The 21,547-nt window shown below is 34.6% G+C and overlaps 8 protein-coding genes across 8 annotated transcripts; 6 read left to right on the top strand and 2 right to left on the bottom strand.

Annotated features, from left to right (window-relative positions):
• Nucleotides 1-1,088: 1,088 nt before the first annotated feature.
• On the bottom strand, nt 1,089-3,164 carry PPL_06402 (uncharacterized protein; the record flags this gene model as incomplete). The annotated part of the gene is made up of 4 exons (XM_020577259.1): nt 1,089-1,124; nt 2,303-2,597; nt 2,679-2,806; nt 2,889-3,164. 4 exons carry the CDS (start codon nt 3,162-3,164, stop codon nt 1,089-1,091), a joined length of 735 nt encoding a protein of 244 aa, XP_020432933.1.
• Nucleotides 3,165-4,107: 943 nt separating this feature from the next.
• PPL_06401 (uncharacterized protein) lies at nt 4,108-4,692 on the top strand (the record flags this gene model as incomplete). Its single annotated transcript, XM_020577258.1, has 1 exon — nt 4,108-4,692. The coding sequence occupies one exon, from the start codon at nt 4,108-4,110 to the stop codon at nt 4,690-4,692; it is 585 nt and encodes a 194-aa protein (XP_020432932.1).
• An 87-nt stretch (nt 4,693-4,779) lies between these two features.
• sir2B (ankyrin repeat-containing protein) lies at nt 4,780-7,578 on the bottom strand (the record flags this gene model as incomplete). The annotated part of the gene is made up of 5 exons (XM_020577257.1): nt 4,780-4,812; nt 4,892-6,597; nt 6,675-6,834; nt 6,917-7,115; nt 7,526-7,578. The coding sequence occupies 5 exons, from the start codon at nt 7,576-7,578 to the stop codon at nt 4,780-4,782; spliced, it is 2,151 nt and encodes a 716-aa protein (XP_020432931.1).
• An 82-nt stretch (nt 7,579-7,660) lies between these two features.
• Nucleotides 7,661-11,270, top strand: PPL_06399 (ankyrin repeat domain-containing protein; the record flags this gene model as incomplete). Its single annotated transcript, XM_020577256.1, has 7 exons — nt 7,661-8,063; nt 8,217-8,731; nt 8,805-9,360; nt 10,042-10,128; nt 10,253-10,320; nt 10,608-10,659; nt 11,266-11,270. 7 exons carry the CDS (start codon nt 7,661-7,663, stop codon nt 11,268-11,270), a joined length of 1,686 nt encoding a protein of 561 aa, XP_020432930.1.
• Nucleotides 11,271-11,367: 97 nt separating this feature from the next.
• PPL_06398 (uncharacterized protein) lies at nt 11,368-11,646 on the top strand (the record flags this gene model as incomplete). Its single annotated transcript, XM_020577255.1, has 1 exon — nt 11,368-11,646. The coding sequence occupies one exon, from the start codon at nt 11,368-11,370 to the stop codon at nt 11,644-11,646; it is 279 nt and encodes a 92-aa protein (XP_020432929.1).
• Nucleotides 11,647-12,172: 526 nt separating this feature from the next.
• Nucleotides 12,173-13,712, top strand: PPL_06397 (uncharacterized protein; the record flags this gene model as incomplete). Its single annotated transcript, XM_020577254.1, has 3 exons — nt 12,173-12,317; nt 13,147-13,431; nt 13,603-13,712. The coding sequence occupies 3 exons, from the start codon at nt 12,173-12,175 to the stop codon at nt 13,710-13,712; spliced, it is 540 nt and encodes a 179-aa protein (XP_020432928.1).
• A 1,040-nt stretch (nt 13,713-14,752) lies between these two features.
• On the top strand, nt 14,753-18,932 carry colC (colossin C; the record flags this gene model as incomplete). Its single annotated transcript, XM_020577253.1, has 2 exons — nt 14,753-15,593; nt 15,748-18,932. The coding sequence occupies 2 exons, from the start codon at nt 14,753-14,755 to the stop codon at nt 18,930-18,932; spliced, it is 4,026 nt and encodes a 1,341-aa protein (XP_020432927.1).
• Nucleotides 18,933-19,140: 208 nt separating this feature from the next.
• Nucleotides 19,141-21,519, top strand: PPL_06395 (uncharacterized protein; the record flags this gene model as incomplete). Its single annotated transcript, XM_020577252.1, has 5 exons — nt 19,141-19,218; nt 19,254-20,081; nt 20,391-20,551; nt 20,646-20,667; nt 21,448-21,519. The coding sequence occupies 5 exons, from the start codon at nt 19,141-19,143 to the stop codon at nt 21,517-21,519; spliced, it is 1,161 nt and encodes a 386-aa protein (XP_020432926.1).
• Between the last annotated feature and the right edge of the window lie 28 nt (nt 21,520-21,547).

Genomic DNA, 21,547 nt, shown 5'->3' with positions numbered 1-21,547 from the left:
AATCTTGTTTTGGATAAAAATATGGATTTTCAGTTTAAAGTAATGTAAAATGGGTGGGTGTACTTTTGTTTGAAATAACAAAGATTAATTATCATTAGCAGCTGCAGTTGCTAAAAATGTCTTTTTTTTAAACAGTAGTAGTAGATCGAAAGAATAACACCAAGTGTATATCACCAATTGAAAAATATTAAATATTAAAATTAGGTCCAAATAAAAACCATCATATGATACTCATTCAAGTTGTTGTATTTTGTTTGTGGTGAGTGTGGAGTGCGATACCCATCCCCATCTTTGTAGTCGTCCGACCTCTGTTTTGTATACAAAATATAACAAAATAAAACAAAACAAAACGTTGAAAATTAGTATTGTTGTTGTATGGTGTGATGATTTCAGTTACCTCAAACTCAATTTAACAGCTTTACTAGTTTGCATGGATTTTAAAAATGGTTTATTTTTATCATTATACAATAAATTAAATGGCATGAAAATGACAAAGAGTATTGTTTGACTAATTAAGAGGTGTGAACTATATATCTTTGATGATTGTTTTTGGTAAAAATTAATTTGAATCCTAAGGATTTGTGATCACATTGAAATATGGTTGTTCTGGTGGTGGTGATAACAATAGGCGGATACAATTAATTGTAAGTACTGTGATTCAAAGAAAATTCAATGTGTTCACAATTGTTGATATTATAGTTGTATATGTTATTATTAGATGGGTAGGTAGGAGGTGGAAGCGAGCTCGGTGTAGAATGAATCATTGACCAATTTAATAAATATCACATTGTTTAACAATTCACAAACAACTCACAACTTCTTCACCTTTTATTTGCCAATATTATAATTTGAAGCCAAATATAAATCACTCTCAAAAAGAAGAAAAATAATACCAAACAAAACAAACAGTTGTTTTGTTTACACACCAATCACCATTGCAAGTAGTACTACTAACATAGTTCTATGTTTTTCAGACTGAACGGATTTCAATCCACAAACAAACAAAGTAGTAGTGCTAAAAGACAACAAAACAAAAACAAAAACACAAACAAAACAAAACAAAAACAAATGTGTGGGTATGTTGGTTTTTAAAGTAAAAGTATAAAGAGACCGACCTCCTCTACCTATTAAAAATGGTAAATTTTTGGTCTAATGTCATTAATTTATGATAAAAACAAAAGCAAAGAGAAAGAAATTGTTGTTTTAAACCGACATTATATATAACTCAACTACAATCTACTCTTATGATGTGATAGTGTAGTGTGAGTTGTTTGGTATAAAACGACGATTGTTGTTGTGACTGACAATAATAATATTAATTATTAATCAACATATAGTTCAACGACCGTTAATCAAAAGTTTCGACGATGAATAATAATATAAATAGAATTAGTTTTTTGTTTGTGTGTGTGTGTAGTGGGTGTTGTGTGTTTTGTTTTAATCTGATTGGTTTTAAAAGTTAGTAGTGTGAAATATTTTTTTATTTAATTTTTTATTTAACTATTTTTTCTGACCCACAACAACAAAAATATTATTTTATTTGTTTTTAATTTTTTTCAGATAGTATTTGTGTAGTGTGCTTTGTGATAGATAACAATATTGATGATCAAAGTGAACAATGAAGCGATGAAAAGTTAGCTCTAAATATAGAATGAATGATAAAAATAACTTTAAACAAATATGTTCAAAAATCACAATTTTAGTTTAATTAATTAACAAGATCTAGATATATCACAACTAATCTAGTCGGTAACCAATAATTAGTAAGATTTGTGGTTAATTTATCTACACATATCTATCTTATCCTTAGAGTAGTTGGAATAAAAAAAAGATCTATTTTTAAAATCAACGACACAAAAAAAGAGAAATGAAATTAGATGAATTTCAATCATTACTACTTACAAATAAATAAAGTTAGATAAAGTTAAAATAACAATTATCTCACCTTTGCGAACTACCAAAATTAATTTAAACAATTGTTGATCAAGATTTTTACAAAAAATTATCAAGACTGAAGATATTTTTAACCAAAAAAAGATTGAATTTTTTTATTTGGGTTAGTTATTCATTATTTTTATCGTTATATTTTCTGGAATCTTTAATTCTGGTTTAGTTTGGTTTTCATTCGGTTGGTTGGTTATAAAAAGATTTTTAATTCTTGAAAAAATACTTTTAAATAAATCTTTATAGCTTTCAAAAATTGTTTTATTCACACAATAACAATAAAACAGTCCAATTCCCTAGAAGTATAAATATATTAATAAATTGGTGAATCTACTTATTATCATTTTCTTATAAATACCTCAAGTGGTAAACATAAATTATAGAAGAACCAATAGAGAATTGAATTCTTTGAGAAATATGCAATAAAAGTTATTAGAAAACTAACGAAACCTAGAATTCCTGTAGATACAAATATTGATAGATGAACTTTTAATTCTTTTGATTTATCTTTTCTATAGGTTGCAGGTGTATTCTTTAAGATATATCCAATTTTAAATGAAAGTACAATATATATTGTCATGTTCACTACAAAACAAATTAAACCTGGAACATATAAACCTAAAATATACCATAGATCGCCTACAATAGAACAACTTTTAAAATAACAATTATTAAAAGGATTTTAATTTAAAATTAATTATGGATTTGAAATTATTTTATTTAATAATACAAACTGGTCACTAACAACTCCATAATTTCTTTTGATTGCATTGAATAAACAATCAATAAATGGAATTCCATATACGATTAAATGATAGTAAATTTCATAGTTTTCTGCATCTTTGTTATTTTTAATAAATACCTTTTTTTTATTATAAAAAAATAAAGATTTATTTGTTATTTTTCTTCATTGCCATGATGAATTGAATTTTTAATGAACATACTTGATAGAAATTGAATGCAACACAAGTGTTCCACAAAATAACATTTAAATAAAAATAATGGTGAACTATACTATTTCCAATACATACTTCGGACCCTGCTTTGAATGAAAATGATAAAACAACAAATAAATATTGGATACACAATGAGTAACAGAGATAAACTATTAATTTAAGTTGAAATGTTCTATGTTTTTTGAAAATGACATAAGTAATAGTTGTAAGTATTGAAAAAAAAGATGAAATAAGCATTAAGATATGGACAATAGGTGTAAACATTGTTTTATTTTAGTTTTACTTTGAGAACAAATTCCAACTCAATAAATTAATCAAATTATAATATAACGATAATAATATATTTAATTAAATCAAAATATCATATTTAAAATCGTCGAGTATTGATAGTGCTTGATTTCAATTTGATGATCAAATAAGTGATACCATCACTCACTATTCATTCATTGTAGTAGAATTCAATTTTACCTATTGATTTATAGATAATAATAATCGAATCTTTTGTTTTTGCAAATTAATAGCATTTCTCTTGGATGATTTGGTATCTCATCAACTTACCCTATTATTATCATATATTAAAATTGTTGTCTCTTCATTGTGTGTTGATATATAATAACAAATACTAAAACTTGATGAATTAATTTGATCAAAATAAAAATTGTTTTGTTGTTTTTACACCACGAAGATGTTAAAATTATTTTAATTATGTTTTTGTTTATTTGTTGAAGAAAATCATAAATAATAGTAATCATTGTGTTGTTTATTATTCGAATTGAATAAAACAAAACAAAATAAAAACTGTGGGGTGATCTTCTGTTATTTTCATTTCATTTTTGTTTAACACATTTATCTTCATTCACATAACTGTATGATTGGTTAATATATAATAGATAAATTAGTTAGAACTTGTGGTTTCAAAAAACAACTCTTGGTTAAACATACATAGATTTAAATATTGGTTATTTAAACTCTATTTATTTTGACATTTAAGATTTCGGGAGAATCAACACCTATGATCAAAAAAAAAAGTTATTAATAGTAGTTATAATAATAACTCCCATATATGGAATATAGAAGGAAATAAAATTGTTGTTATTTATTTAATACTTTAATTTATTTTTAAAAAAGAATTTATTAAAAGCTACTATGTTCTTTTCTTTTTATTTTTTTTAAATTCTTCAATTTAATTTAAACTAACTATATAATCATGAATAATATAATAAAGATTTTAATATTATTTATAGGATTATTTATAAGCTATTCCAATTCATCTATATATTTATCACAAAATAATAATGGAACAATAAAAGTAGTTCAAACAATAGAACTAGGAGGACAAATAAAATTTGGAATTCAAATTGAAAAAGGTAAAACAAATACCTTTATGATAGACTGGGATCCTTTGGAAAGGAACTATACTTCAAACTTTACGATCACAGGTAGCGTTGGTGTTGAGGAAACAATGGATCTAGATATTGAATATCAAGAAACAAAAGTATTCATTGGCATATCAACTCCATTTGAATTTGAATTCTATGGAACCTTAAAAGCATACGTAAATATTACTTGCAAAAATCAAGAATCGAGTGGAGATTATATACTCTCATTGACACCTTCAAAGAGTCCGGGATCACCAAAACCTTTGAATGAACCATCAGAATCATCTTCCGATAAAGAATTTACAAATCAAAGATCAATAATTATGAAAGGTGATTCAAATCGATTATACCCATCTCTACTCCTATTACTTGTATTATTATTTACAACAACAACAACAATTTTAATAAAGTAAATTTTAATTATTTGTTTTTCTTTTTAAAGTACAAGTCTTAAATGTTAAATATTTTCGAAAGAAATTCAACTCCATCATCACAATTTCCTAGGATAAGAGTATCTCTACTTCCTCTTGTTTCTATTCTTAGAGTTGGTTGATCTTGATTGCTGTTGCTATTGTCGTTGTTGTTGTTCTCGTTTGATTGCAAGTCAGTTACACCTCGGAATGGTCCTACAGCCTCTGAATTAATGAGAATTCTCGGTCTCTTTGGATCAATGTCGTTTGGCAATCCACCGAATGGATAGACCTGTAGCGATGATCCCATGACAATGAGGAGATCGGCATCTCTCAGGTCAGAGATGGCACGCTGATGGAAATAAGATGGGAGAGGTTCACCGAAGAATACAACACCCGGACGCAATACCTCACGACAAGGTCTATTGCCACAGATCGGTGTTCCACCACGACCAATTTCTTTCCACACCGATTGTAAATCCTTCTCCTCTTTACCACAACCGGTGCAATACCAGTGGAGGAATGATCCGTGTGCATGTACGATTCTCTCCTCTGGAATGCCAGCCTTCTCATCGAGATTATCGACATTCTGGGTGAAGTTTCTCAGGAGGAGACCACGCTCGTTGAGTCGCGCAATGAATTCGTGTGCTTTCGACGGTTTGAACTCGCCCGTCACCACCGGATAGAAATACTCTTTGACGCCACTGTAAAATGCGTCGGGATCGTCCAGCAGTGAATCCATCGAGAATTGGAATGTCTTTGAACGATTGTAAATACCGTCCTTTGTACGATAAGCTGGAATTCCCGAGCTAACACTTATACCAGCACCCGTAAGGAATACAATGTTTTTAATTTTACCCACCTCGATATCGTGTGCGATTCTCTTTAGTCGGTCTTCGCCCTTTTCAGCGTTCCTGTCTTCCAGCTCGGCGGCATTGTCATCTCTGCTCCTAGCTATCTTTTTTTTATTTACATCGAAAGTATCGAGAAACTCTGATTGATTCTTTGCACACCAATCGCTAAGCATCTTTAGAGCTTCGAGATTGTTGAGATTAGCACAATGATGAAGAGGTGTCCAACCCGAGATATTTTCAAGTGTGGGATTTGCCCCGTTTTCCAAGAGCAACGGTATCAATTCGTTGGCTTTCTCACCACTGTTACAACAGAGAATATGAAGTGGAGTGGCGTTTCCGGCGTCGGCAGCATTGACGTCTGCGCCGGCATAGAGCAACGCCTCGATAACCTCACGATGTGAATCGACTGTCGATGTCACCAGATTGCAAGACAAGTGTAGCGCTGTCGATTTGTCGTTGTCCACCAGGCTGGCGAGTGAACGGTCATAAGCCAGGATTGCACGCACTGCGTTGGCATTCGACTTTATACATGCGTCGTGAAGCGCTGTGTTTCCAAATCGATTGAGCAGCTTGGTGTTAGCCGACGAATGCATCAACAAGTCGATTCCCTCTACGAAATCGACGACCGCCGCTATATGAAGTGCAGTACTTCCATCCTTCTTAACGGCATCCACTTCCGCACCGCTATCCAACAGTAGTCTCATCAATTCCAAATTCTTTCTCAACACTGACAAATGTAATGGTGTTGAACCATGTATATTATATTGATTTACCAATTGATATTTCTTATTCTTTTTCTTCTTCTTTAGTTCATCTTCTTCTTCCTCTCCTTCTTTTCCTTCTTCTCCTTCTTGTTCCTTACTCAATCTATCCAAATAACTAAATATCAATCTTACAATATCGATATATTGATTGGAAGTTGCCAAGTAGACGACTGACTCCAATGATGAACTGGTTAACAAACAATCAACATTGTCTTTTAGTAGCAATGATTTAACAATCTCTAGAAATCCATTGCAAGATGCAATATGTAATGCAGTATAACCTTTATCATCTATTGTAACAAATGTAAACATTAATAAACTTTATAATAATAATAATAATATTGTAAATACAAACAACTTAACTTACTTTGTACATTTACATCTATATCAGTTTGTAAGAGAAGATCAACGATTGCATGATTACCTTTCGACACAGCAACATGTAATGCATTCCACTTTGCATTATCTGTGAATTCCAATATCGATTTAGTCAATCTATCTTCATTTATCAATTTAAATATTGAATCCTATTAAAAATAATAAACTTTATTAATATCATTTATAACAACAAACAAACAAACAACAATAATAATAATAGTAGTAACATACATAATCTTCAAGATAACAATATCTTAAAAGATCATTCCACTCTTTTGGAAATTTCTCTTCTGTTGTGGTGTCAGAAACATCTGTATCTGCGCCGGTAACCTTTTTCTTTGATACCCAAAGCTTCTTTAAAAGATAGGTACTCAATAGAATTGAAGTCGCAGTCGCTGCAATCTTTACACTTAGATTGCTATCCATCTTTCTTTTCTAGAATAAAATAAAATAATAAAATCTTATTATAAATAATAAACAATATTATATACTATTGATATCTATGTAAATATATATACTATACAAAAAGTTAAAAAAAAGTTAAAGGTTGAAAGTTTAATTTAACTTTTAAAAAAAATGAAATCATATTTTATTATCTTTTCTCATTTTATAATTTGATATTTTTCTTTGAACTTTTTATCTGTAATTTCGAGTTTTTAAAAAATTAAAAACAAATAAATTATTTCAATGAATGTGATTACATTTGCATTTCTATTTTATTAACTTCTTTTTTTCGAAAATAATATTTAATATTTTATTTACTAAACTTTTGTAAACAAATTAATAAAATAAAAACAAGTAAAAAATAATCAATCACAAACTTTAATTTTAGATATTTACTTGAAAATTTCTGGGTTTGTGATTTTTTTTCTTTGATTGATCTTTTTATCCATTAATTGTTTTTTTTTTTCTTTAAATCATCTGACATTTTACAAATTAAATATTTATATTATTATTTTACTAAAAGACACAGAGATGGAAAGTAATAATAAAATTGATTCATCCTTTAAATCTATTTTACAATCAAAAATTTTGAGAAATTATATATTTAGATGGATAAGAGTAATCAATAGGAAGGGTGAAGTCGATTTAGAATCGGATTACGAACAGTTTGGGGATTCCACGGAAATTGGTATTTACAGGTGGCCACAACTGATCAACGAGCATTTGGATCAGCTAATACGCTTTGGCTACGTAGAGGAATTTAAATTGGAGTTTACCAAACGCTTTCAATCACTAGATAAAAAACAATACAACCGGTTGATTGATATACTATTTCAGAAGCGACGATTGGATCTCTTGGAATTCATGTTTGATATCTGTTTGAAATTCATGCCCTTCAATGTCTATGAGATCAACGATATCTTCAAACTTGCATGTAAAGTCGGTCGCATATCACTGGTAGATCTTATTATCAATAGGATGTTTATCGATTTCGATGGTGATCCACTTTTGATGAACCGATTGGTGAAACGTGGCTATACAGAAGCAGCGGAAAACTGTCAGCTCGAATGCATTAAATTTCTGAAAGCGAATTTCACAACACCACCCGATGTTTGTTTGACAACCAATGCAATGGATCAAGCTGCTAGTAAAGGTCAGTTGGGTGTTGTTGTTTGGCTACACGAGAATACCGATCCATCGCTTGAAGCTTGTACCACAAGCGCTATGGATAATGCCGCGATAGAAGGACACCTTGAAGTAGTAAAATTTTTGCATCACAACAGAACGGAAGGTTGCTCAGAGAATGCTGTTGATCTATCAGCGAGTAAAGGCCACTTGGATGTTGTGAAATTTCTGATTGAAAACAGAACTGAAGGATCTTCATCTTTTGCAATTGAACTTGCCGCAGCCAATGGTCACCTGGAAGTACTTAGATACCTTCATGCCAACTCCATTTCTGGATGCACCACAAACGCGCTAAACTTGGCTGCAAAGAATGGATATTTTGATTGTGTTCGCTTCCTAAGTGAAAATAGAAGTGAAGGTTGCACACAACTTGCGATGGACTATTGTGCATCCAATGGATTCTTTGATATTTTAAAAGTAAGTCTAAATTAATTATTAATCCTAAACCGTGTCAATTTATTAATTGATTATATGTTGTCTTTAATTATAGTATTTACATTTCAATAGAACTGAAGGTTGCTCAGAGAATGCAATTGATCGTGCAAGTGCAAAAGGCTACCTGGAGATCGTTAGATTTTTGAGAGAAAATAGAACGGAGATGTGTAGTTACCATGCTATTGATGGTGCAGCTGGAAACGGACACCTAGACGTATTGAAATATCTTCACGAACACACGAATGCTGGATGTAGTCATCAAGCGATGAACCAAGCAGCTTGCAATGGCCATTTCGAAACTGTAAAGTTTCTCCATGAAAATACAACCTTCCGTTGTGATGTGCAGGCGATGGACTTAGCCGCATCGAGAGGTCGCCTTGAAATCTTGAAATTTCTTCATCACAATCGTAGTGAAGGTTGCTTGTATACGGCAATTGACGGTGCTGCAAACGGTGGACATCTCGATGTAGTGGTTTTCCTATGTGAAAATAGAACGGAAGGTTTCTCGAGGAATGCGTTAGAATCAGCGAAAAGACATCAATTCAAATCAATCTACCGATATCTGCAATCAAAAACACATTTACTTGTAAATGAAAATCGTAGTGGTGGTGGTAACTACTACTCTGACTTCGATTAGTGGGGTGAGCGACGAACCGAATAATAATAATCATAAATCTTTTTTTTTTACAACACTCCACCACCTTTCACCACAATTCACCACTACTCACCACACTTTTAAAAATCGCTAATCAATAAACGATGATTTTCAGCTATGACTCTGGTGAAAATGGTGAAATGTTTTCTTTTTTTTTTACAAATTGTTACCCAAACCACCACATGCACCATCATCTGGGAATTGTGTTGAAGTGGTGGTTGACAATTATAGATATTTATGGTGATTTTGGGGATTCTTCTTTTTGTTATTATTATTTTTACTTTTTTTTATTCCCAGTGTAACTCTTTAACAATAAATGTACTCTCCCTTGCTCTAATATAGTGTAATATTTCATCAATCAGATCAATTCACAGTTAACCAAAAAAAAAAAAAAAAACTTTTTAAAATTTTTTTTTTTCAGCAAAATAAATGATGACACGGATGATGTGCACAGATTCTTTGGTGTACAAAGAGGGGTCTAAAAGTAAGAGTATTTATAATAAAAAAAAGATAAGAAATTTGAAGATGTTGGATTGGAGAAATTTAATAAAATAAAAATAAACATTTTAAAAAAAAACAGACCTACATTCTAGCTACAACAAAAACAACAGCACTATTGCTAATTATTAATTCACAGTAACCAGACTAGATTACACTTTATCTATTTTACTTAGTTTAAATCATTTAACTTTTTGTTTACAAAGTATACCACCAGCACAGAGAAGTTTTTTTTTTTTTTTTTTTTTCTCTAATCTTTACATATTTAAAGTGAAAAAAAGATTTTGTACATATCATAATTCACATATACAAACAATCACTAGATTAATAAATATAATATATATATAAAGATAAAGAAAGAATAACAATATTTTATAGTAATAATAATAATATTAATAATAAAAATAGTTTTAAAATAGTTTGTTGTGAGATTTGATTAAAGATTATTATAGATTTAAACAACGTAGGAACGAACAAAAATAAAAACAAACACACACACACGCACATACAACAATAACACCCACCACAACTTCAAATAAAATAGTAGATTCGGTTCAACTTTGATTTTCTATTATCATTGCTTTGATAATCATAGTGAAACAAACAACAAACATTAGTTACCAACACAAAGAAAAGAAAAGAAAAGAATACAATTAATTTTCTCATAACTTGACTAGTAGTAGCTACGCTTTTTTTTTTTTGTAGCGTTCGAAGTCAAGACAAGACAAGGCAAGATATTTTAAATTAATTTTGGGTGGTATTTCGTTTACTCCTCGGCGTTACCAATAAATCGACAAAACACACACACACACAACTCCGGTCGGCAAAACTCAAGGAAGATCGTCGTTGTCGTTGTCTTGTTTATCGATATAAAATCAGTTGCATAAGGTAAAAAAACAAAAAAAAAAACAACAAAAAATGAGAAAAATAGTTTGTTTAAAAAAATACTTGCTCAAGTTATCTCCTACACCTTTATTAACCTTAATTTGATCTATTTTTCATCGTTTTTTTTCTTTTTTTTTTATTATATTAATTTTAACAATACTTACTTACTTTTACTTTACTTATCATTCTCTAATTCATTCTTTTATTTTATTTTATTTCTCTCTCTTTTTATATTCTTTTTATATCTCTCTTTCTTTTTCTTTTTTTTTTTTTTACTTTTTTTGGATAATCACAATAAATATAATCAACCACATTATCATTATCATTTTATCATTTTTTAATTTAGTTTTGATAATTTGAAATGAGATATTGAAGGGTTAAAATTTGGCAAATATATCAATATATTACCTCAACATACATATATACAACATCCAATCCACATAAATATAAATAGACATTTATTTATTTTTTTATTTAGTTTAATTTCAGTTTACATTATTTAAAATAATTGAAAGTAAATAGCTAAAGCAATAGTTAGTTTTTTTTATATAGTTACAAATAATATAATATAATATTAAAAATGACAGAGAATAGTAATAATAATAATAGTGATACTACTACTAATATTAATAATAGTAAACCAAAATCATTTGAAAATGTAATGGAAATAACAAAACAATTAGTAGAAAGATTAACCACTCAGAATGATCAAAAGATAAGATCATTACATAATCATAAGAAGAATAAAGAAGATAATAATAGTAGTAATAGTACAAATAACAATAGTAATATAGTAGATAAGAAAAAGAATCAATATATAGATACAAAATATATTACAATATTAAGTTGTAGGTGTTGAATTGAATTGAACGTTCATATTTTCTTGCATTCATTTTTACTTATTTATTTTTGCAATATCCGCAGTTTCAAAGAAATTGATACAATTATCATTGTTTCAATATAGATCGTTTGTAAATGATGAGAATCTGCTGGTGTTGTTTAAAAAGTATGGACGTTACATTGGTAGTTTGGATCTCTCAAAGTGTAATCATTTCACAGTGGAAGCGCTCATCGATATGTTGGAGTACCTGCCGAATCTCAATGCGCTAAAGTTGCAGTTTTGTTCGCAACTGACCTGTGAGAATCTAGAGAGACTTCTTCAGCTGCAGAAAGAGCGATGCTCCATCAAGCATTTGGATATCAGTTTCAACGCGATGCGCTCACTGATACGCTCGCGTCTCCAGTTGAATCCGAATCTCAGTTTGATCAGTCTGATGCACTCGCACATCTCGGACGACGATGGTGTTGCACTGCTCGACAGCGTCAAGGGCAATGAGTCGCTGTTCAGCTTGAATCTCAGCTTCAATTCGATCTCTGACAAAACGATGCATGCCATCGCCGAGTTGATGTCGCGCGACTCCACTCTGCGCGAACTCAATCTCGCTACCAACAAGATATCGGACGTTGGAATGCTAGAGTTTGGCGCTGCTCTTGCCTATAATAATCATATACAGATACTGGATTTGAGTAGTAATTTCATCCAGGACCGCGGTGGTGTCGCCATTGCCAAGTCGTTGGCGCTCGACTCCTCGGTACAGAAGCTCGACTTGTCGGCGAATGACGTCGGCCCACAATGTGGAATCGAATTTGGTCGATCGCTACTCGTCAACAAAACACTTACCTCTCTCAATTTGCATAGAACAATGATTGATACAGAGGGTGGACTGGCGCTATGCCAGTCGCTCGCCACCAACCAGACACTCCTATACCTCGACTTGGGAATGAATCAACTGGAGAACGTAGTTGGTTGTGCCATTGGCGAGTCACTCAAGAAGAACAGATCACTGCACACTCTGATACTAAAGAGGAATCAATTTGGAGATCAGGCTGCACACGCCATTGGCGATGCTCTCCAAACGAACCATACACTCACTTCACTCAATATCTCTGGCAATCAAATCGGACACAAAGGTGCGAAATCAATCGCCTATTCACTGCCGCTAAACAAAACATTGCGCGATCTCGATCTCAGCTACAACATGATTGGCGATGGCGGTGGAAAGCTGATTGGTGAGGCACTCGGCACCAACTCCTCACTCATTAAACTCAATCTGGCGGCGAATCGTATCGGCTCTGAATCGTGCAAATCGATTGCACAGTCCATATTAAACTCAACATTCAATCCAAATACACAACAACACATTGACCAGCTGAATAACAGCGGCAACCTGACGGAATCCGGCAGCACACAAAGTCCACCTCATACCACTCAGAGTGTCCAATGTTCACATCTCCAACAGCAAATCACACAACAACTGGCAGCCAATATGCGTATTAGTTCCAGTCATGTCAATCTGAGGGGTCTCAACAACAACAATAACAACAACATTGGTAACATCGGCATCGGCAACATCGGCAACAACAAGACCGGTAAGAGTCCACTGTCTTACTCCGTGCCGAATCTCGAGCAATTCTCAAGTGGTAAGAGCACTCTTTCCAACTTTGGTTTGGTTGATTCTCGATAGTAATCGTGTTGGCGACGAAGGTGCCATCGCACTCTCACAGGTCATTGCAAACAACCCACCACTTCAAACGATTTCCCTCGTATCCAATCTCATTGGAGAGTCGGGTGGTCGTGCCATTGGTGAATCACTCAAGTACAACACCAATCTTCTCTCACTGACACTAGACTCCAACCGATTGGGACCGGACGGTGCTAAATTCATATGCCAAGCACTGAAGAACAACGGTACACTCACACATCTCGGACTCAGTGGAAATCACATTCAGGATCAAGGCGGTCAATATATCATAGATGCACTCGATCTCAACTCCACTCTCAAATCTATTTTCATTGCCAACAACGATATTTGTGATAACATAAAAGAAACACTTGAAGCAATTCCACAATGCACAGAGTCATAATAACATTAGATTCATTATCAATATATAATTTATAAACAATTTTTTAAATAAAAAAATCAAAAAAAATGTATGATAAAAAAAATAAATTACAAAATGATAATGTGAGAAGTTCATTATCAATTGAACACATTTCAAACACATTCTCACGCAACACACACACATAAAACACAAACAACACTCACTAAAATTTTATATTAATTACCACACTTACACTTCTCAACAAACAACACTTACTTACTTAGTTTTCATATGATATGATTTGATATATTCATAGTAGCCACTGTTCAACACATATATCTAATACAAAATTGTTGTGGTGATAATATATAATAATGGGTGTTTATAAACACTTATATATACTTACAACTATCATCAATTCATTCATTATCTATATTGTTACTTACAATGAATCAAACAATGAATGAAAGTGTACTCTATCTGGAGTATCATTGATGATAATAAAAATAATCCTGATCATTCATATGCAATGTAAATTATGCTGTGATAAGTTTGATGGCATATGAAATTTAATATTAAAAATGCAACAAGCAACAACGGAACAACTGTTATCATCAATAATATATGTAGCAATCACCACATTGATCACTATCTAAAACTTACTTTACTACTAGTATCTAATGTAATTACATTAATAAAGAAAATATTAAATTATAATAAAATGAGAGTAAGCATAACAAACAAGTACTGTAATCAATCAAACAAAATTATTATTTTTCATTATTAAACTAACTAACTAATAATATTTTTAGATAGCTAAATAAAATTTATTATTATACTTTTAAAATTACAAAAAATAATATAATTTAATTATTATATAGTATTTTTTTAAAAGGTAAATATCAAATCAATCAATCAATCAATCAATCAATTATTCTCTATTTCCATTCTAATTCTTATTTTTCCACATATCTAATAATATATATAGGATCTTTGTAATAATAATAGGAATATAATATATTATATTAATCATGATCAACAAAACAATATCATTGGTGCTTGTGGCACTGATGTTTTGTATGATGGTCCATTCGTTGGAGTTGGAATTAGTGTCACCAATTCCAAGAGCACCGGTTCGTGGTGATACTTTTGCGCTTTCCGTTATGGCTTTCGAGGATTTGAATGGCGACACGAAATACCAACCAGGTGAACCACCCGTTCCCGGTGTTTTTATTTATCCAAGCATGAATGCTACACACGTCGATCTCTATGGTAACCAAATTCCCAATGTCACTCTCTCTGCCAACGGTACCTACATCTACGATATGCTTGGTGATGTCAGATTGTACGTTTTCAATTTCGTCAGTCAACCAGGTTGGCTGTTCCGTTCGTATCCAAAGACGGTAGAAACCCAGATCCAATTCATCCAGCAACCGGACGCCCTCAAAGCGAATTTCTTGCTAACTCCCGATTCGTTCCATGCACCGATGTACCGTGCCGACACCCAACTGCCAACCACTCTCAGTTTGCAGTTGAACATCACCACCCCCGATCCAGTCAATCCGACCACCCAGACAGGCGCACAAAAAACAACCGCTCAGTTTGCCACTGCCAGTTCGTCAACTGCCTGGGGTGGAAGCGACAACCCAAAAATGGCCATCTACGGTTGGTACTACTACGATGTCAACAACAACGGAATCTGGGACAGCGGAGAAATCGGTGTACCCAACGTACAGACCTACATCGTCGACTGGACTGGACTCAATCCAACCGGTCAGAACAGCACCCCAGTTGCTACACCCACTCAATCGACTGGTAACGGTCGTTTCCACTTTGACAACTTGAAGCCAAACTACTACTACCAAATCATTGCTTCCAACCCGGCTGGCTACACTTTCGGTAAGCTCAACACTGATTTCGTATGTAAGGGATGCATCCGTCCAACTCTGCCAGGCGATAACTCCAACTCGCAATTCATCTCAACACTACCCGCCTACACACATCCCCTTGGTTGCTTCACCAGGTACTCCAGCGGGATCCACCAACATTCCTCTCAACACCTATATTACCTATCCAGGTGATCTCAACAAACCATATCCACCACTCAGCGCCAACTACGCAGTTACACTCGATGGTTTCGTCTACCACGACAAGAACAACGATGGTTTCCACCAGGGAGGTTATGAATTCGGTGTTCCAGGTGCCATGGCCAGCATTATCGATGTCGCCACCAACAAAACACCGGTCATTGGTTTCTCAGGCTCCGCCGTCGCTCCAAACCCAACACCATCCAGTGCTTTCGGTTGGTACCGTTTCGACGATCTCATTCCATATCACACCTACCGCATTCGTTTGACCAACCCCGCCGGTTATAGATTCGGTAAGATCTACCCAGATTACTCGTGCAACGGTTGTGTCCATCGTCCAACTCAATACGATCAACCGATCAAAGGAAAATACATCATAACACTACCGATTTTCAAAACACCGCTCATCAAATCCGAAGGTTATCCCGCCGGTATGGATGAGATGGACTTTTACTTCTACGTGCCACCCATCGAAGGACAAGACAGCAATCCAGTGACACTCTATCCAACTGCCACTGTCAAGCCAAGTGGTGCCAGTTCCAACTCGGCCACTCTCATTCCAACCTCTGCTACCGCCACTCAAACCGGTGATCCAACTAACAACCCAACCAACAAACCAACCGTCACTCCAACCACCGATATGACCAACTACCAAACTACCAACCCAAGTTCTGGACAAGTCACCAATGTTCCAACTGGTGATTTGACATATATCTTAACTTCTACAAACACCTCGGTTTCTCCAAGTACCAACTCCACTACCTCTCCACCAATAAAGGACAGCGGTGCTTTCACTACCAATTTGTTTGTTGATGGCAATGGTAATGGTATTAAAGATAACAATGAGAAACCAATTCCAAATACAGTTGTGTATTTGTTGGATGGCAGTGGTAAACCGGTTCTAGATAAGGATGGTAAACCAGTGCAATCAATCTCTGATGAAAACGGAAAAGTTACATTCCAAAATGTTCCAAACAACCAACCATACTATCTCTACATCAAGCCAGTTCCAAATGGATTGGTTGATCCAGGTCCCATCGGTCCAATCAGAATTCCAATCGATGGATTGACAAGACCATCGGTTCCTGGTGACAATGTTGTCAATCCAACCATCACTCCACTCGGTGACTATGGTTTGTTCCCAGCCGGACCAAACGACGGAAAGGGTGATGTCGGTGGAACCGTCTTTTACGATCCAAACTTCAACAGTCTACAAGACAATGGAGAACCAGGAATCTCTGGTCTTCAAGTCATCGTTTACTCTCCAGTCTATGGATATCCAATTGGATCGGCCATCACCGACGCCAACGGAAAATGGAAGATTCCAGGTCTCAACCCCAATATCCCATACCGTATTGAGTATGTTGTTCCAGATTACTTGGTATCGACCGGTGCCGCTTTGGTTAGATTCGTCAGAGGTGGTGATAGCAGCTTGTCTCTTGGTTTGGTATATTACAACCAGACCGGTTCCGATAAGGGTAACAACTACCCCAAGTCATTCGCCACAACATGCTTTGTCAAGGGTGCCAACAACGGTCCATACAGAGATCACACTACCGTCGTTGCATTCTACAGTAACGCCGTTGGAAAAGGATACGAAGCCGAAGGTTCACAGTATATCTACAAGATGGCTACCCACGGACAAGTCGGTGCCGTCAACGGTATCGCCTACGACCCCAAGACTGGTGACACTTTTGTTTCCGCCTACCACAAGACTGGTAGTGATATCGGTCCATATGGAACCGGTGCTATCTACAAGATCAACAGTAAGCTCGGTATCACTGTATACGCCAATTTGAATGCACTCTACGGTACTCAATACTGTGGTCCATACACCCATTCCTTCGATTACCGTGAGCGTGATGTTGCCGGTCCATGGGTCGGAAAGATTGCTTTCGGTGAAATGATTGCTACCAACGATTATCTCTACGTAACCAACTTGTTTAGAAACGATATCGTCTCGATTCCACTCCGTCAAACACCAACTGCTACCAACGTTGTCGCCATCAACGTACCCAATCCAGGATGTAGCGCTCCAAACGACTGGCATATCTTCCCAGTTACCGTCTACCAAAACGATTTGTACACTGGTGGTGTCTGTGCTGGTGAACTTGGATCGACTCTCTCCACCTACATTCTCAAGTATGACCGTGCCAACAAGAAGTTTATCAATGTCCTATCGTTCACTATGAACTACGCTCGTGGTTGCCGTTACATGGATAACTTTGCCAACTGTGTCGGTTCACAATGGACTCGTTGGACTGTTACCGATACCGCCCAGCCAATGCTCACCTCCATTATCTTTGATGATTTGGGTCACTTGGTTATGGGATTCAAGGATCGTTCCGGAGATATCGGTTCCACAGTCTCTGCTCCAGATATGTTGGTCGCCTGTCTCTCACCGACCGGTTACTACTTCCTCGAGAACAATGGTGTCTGCGGTGGTTACCTCGGATCCAGTCCAAATCAAAAGTCACTCTCTGGACTCTACTTTGGTCCAGGTGGTGGTCAGTACTTTGACGTCAAGAAGCCAGGTATCCACGACTACATCTCGTCGTTTGCCGCTGTCAAGGGTGGTCCTCAGGTCATTGTTACCACTGGTTTCGATATGTACGAAACCTTCGAAGGTTCGATCCGTTGGTACAACTCAACTACCGGTCGTGTCCTCAAGGGATTCTCGCTCTACATCTCAGTGTCATCGAAGGCTCCAACCTTTGGAAAGTCCAACGGTCTCGGAGACATCACTGCCATCTACGATAGCTCCATGGACCAAACTCAAGTCGGTAGAATCTGGTGGGATACCAATCTCAACGGTATTCAAGATGCTAACGAGCCAGGTATTGCCAACATGACATCCTACTTGATGGTGCCAACCTCCAACAATCCAGTTGCCATTGTGAGCACCGACAACAACGGTTACTCTATCTACCGTGTCCAACCGAACACTCAATACGTTTGTCTTATCCCAGCTTCTGAACTCGCCAAGCTCGGTCCAATTGCAATTTCACCAAAGAATGTCGATCCATCCAAGAACGGTCCATACAAGGACAGCGATGGTCAATTGGTCAACGGTAATCTCCTTGCAGTCTTCAAATCACCAAGCTACGGTGGTTACTATTTCGACAATTGCCACTTTGGTATCTACTCAAAGAATGCTCCAGTATACCCAAAGTAAACTAAATTCCCATCTTTTTTTAAAACAATCAAATTTCATTTAAAATATTAAATATTTCAAAGATTATATAGTTAGTTAAATAAACAAAAAATATTTATCTTAATATATTTAAAATTGTTTATTTAATTCAAAAAAAAATTAAAAAAGTGAGTTTTGTCTTCTCGTGGTGAGAAGGATTTTGTTGTTGTGATTATTATAAAAAGATAAGATGACAACAAAAGAGATATTAGATAAACAGAAAATATATAATCAAGATGAACTTAATTATATGAAGAGAGATGACTTGGTAAAGATAATGAAAGAATACTCATTAAAACATAGTGGTTCCTAAAGAAAGTTATGTTAATTGATGCGATCATTAAACGACAAGAACATCTCAAAGATTTGAAATCAAAGTTGGTTACAGACAACTCAATCGAAAAGTATCATCGTGGAACTGTTGAATATCGATTGCCAAAATTGATCATCTCTCGAATCATTCGTGATCTCTGGCATGATGATATCGATGTGATTTTGAATACAAATCAACTTTGTTCAAACTACCGATGGCTGCTCTCTATTGGTTTGGTTTCGAAAGAGTTATACAAACTTATATCATCGTTGTTCACTCGATTCAATGTTTTCTCAACCAAAACAACTATTCACATACAACTAGCTGCCTCTCCTTATGAAACTTTAGCACAACAACTGAAGAACAGTGTTATCAATCCATTCTCAGTACTCAAGAATATCAAACATCTAACAATGTCAATGGCTATCTTCAGACAACTAACAGACAAGACTACAACAACATGCACAACCGAAGAAATAGAACTGATCTTCAAAAGTGTTACAAATCTAAAGCTAACACATGCTAGAGATATGCCGTTCCAAATGCAACATTGTAAATCGATCAAAAAATACATGCCGAATCTCGACTCACTGACATTCTATCAGATTAAGTTAGACGCCATTAGAATATATGAAATGCTGCAACAAATACCACAATTGACATCACTGGATATCTCCACGGTACAACTGAACAAAATGCCAACCGTATCACATATTTTCAGTAGTTCAATTCGCAAGTTGAAACTGCCGAAGTTATTAGCCAGAATCCCAAATATCCTCGGTGAGAACACCCAACTAACCACTCTCAGTGTCGATTCAGTAGGACCAGAAGAAATCGATTTCATTAGAAGTCAACTTGGCAGTATCACCAAGCTCATCATTAGTAATGTCCATTGTGGATTAGGCGAGTCGGTGACACAGCTGTTATGCTCGCCTGCATGCCAGGTTCGTAAACTCTATGCCTGTCATGACAGTAACAACCGGGTCATACCGGTGCTCAAAACCAATCGGACCATCGAAACACTGGATATCTTTGATGATCTGTCGGTCACCTTCAAAGTGGCATCGAATTCACCATCGATCAAACGCATCATCTTTCACAACAACGATCATTGCGTATATTCAAAGACCAATAGCAATAGAGCCACTGGCTATGCACACATCAAATCGAAACATCGACCATTCACTAACTCGCGGGGCACAATCAAAAGGTATGCCAAGAAGATCTACGATGCCACAGAGAATCACATTGAAAACCAAACGATCGAAGAGACCTATCCGAATCTCAAGTTTCTATACTCTAATGTTTTCAGCTTCCTCCCCACCTATTTAAATGATAGTGATTCTGACTCTGACAATGGAGAATATATATATTATATTTAGTTTACATGTATTAAATTTACATGTATGGAACAGTTTTTATTTGATTAATAATAGATAAATAAGAGAAGATGACAAAAGAGATATTAGATAAACAGAAAATATATATCAAGATGAACTAAAGAAGATGAAGAGAGATGACTTGGTAGAGATAATGAAAGAATACTCATTAAAACATAGTGGTTAAAGATATGTTTTTGTTTTGTTTTTTGTTGAAACTTATATGATGAATATCTTTATTAATTGTTTGTATTACCTAAGCATGCTTTTTTTTTTTTTTTTTTTTTAAATTATCCTTGTTCTACCATTACTGATAGTCAAAGGTGTAGAGCTGATATTACCCTACAGTTCGTGTTATTTATTGTTGGAACAATTCAGCCACAGGCCGGTGAGATGGCCATCATTTTTGAGTAAGGGATGATGTTCCCATTAATTTGTTTTGGCAGACTGAGTAATTAAGCCACTTAGAATTCTAAGCGGGTACGTGTGTAAACCACTCGGTGTTCACCTATGATAAGCCTGCTAGTTACTGTAGGTTCATGGGGTCCAAGATAGTATTGAAGATACTAGATTTTTTTTTTTTTTTTTTTTTCAAAAAAAAGATTTGTTGACTCATGATCAGTCAACAAATTGCAGGTATTGATATTAACCTGCTAGTTCGTGTTTTATATTATATATACATTCTCACACATGCCGTGAGAAATAGCCAATAAAATATTATTATTATTATTATTATTATTATTGTTTATAGTTATTATTAATTAATAAGTTGAGTAGTATTAGGATCGAATATATCTAACAGTAGTTGAGTGTTGATGAACAACAGAATAAAGTGGTGGCACGTAGTTGGAAGGATTTAGATTCCAATCAGATTTAAATTTACGCGTTAATGCAGAGCATGGAAG

The sequence above is a fragment of the Heterostelium album genome, assembly GCF_000004825.1.
Source record: "Heterostelium album PN500 unplaced genomic scaffold PPL_contig15, whole genome shotgun sequence".
Lineage (NCBI taxonomy): Eukaryota > Evosea > Eumycetozoa > Acytosteliales > Acytosteliaceae > Heterostelium > Heterostelium album.
The sequence above is the reverse complement of the archived record's forward strand: the minus strand, read 5'-3'. Positions and strand labels throughout refer to the sequence as shown.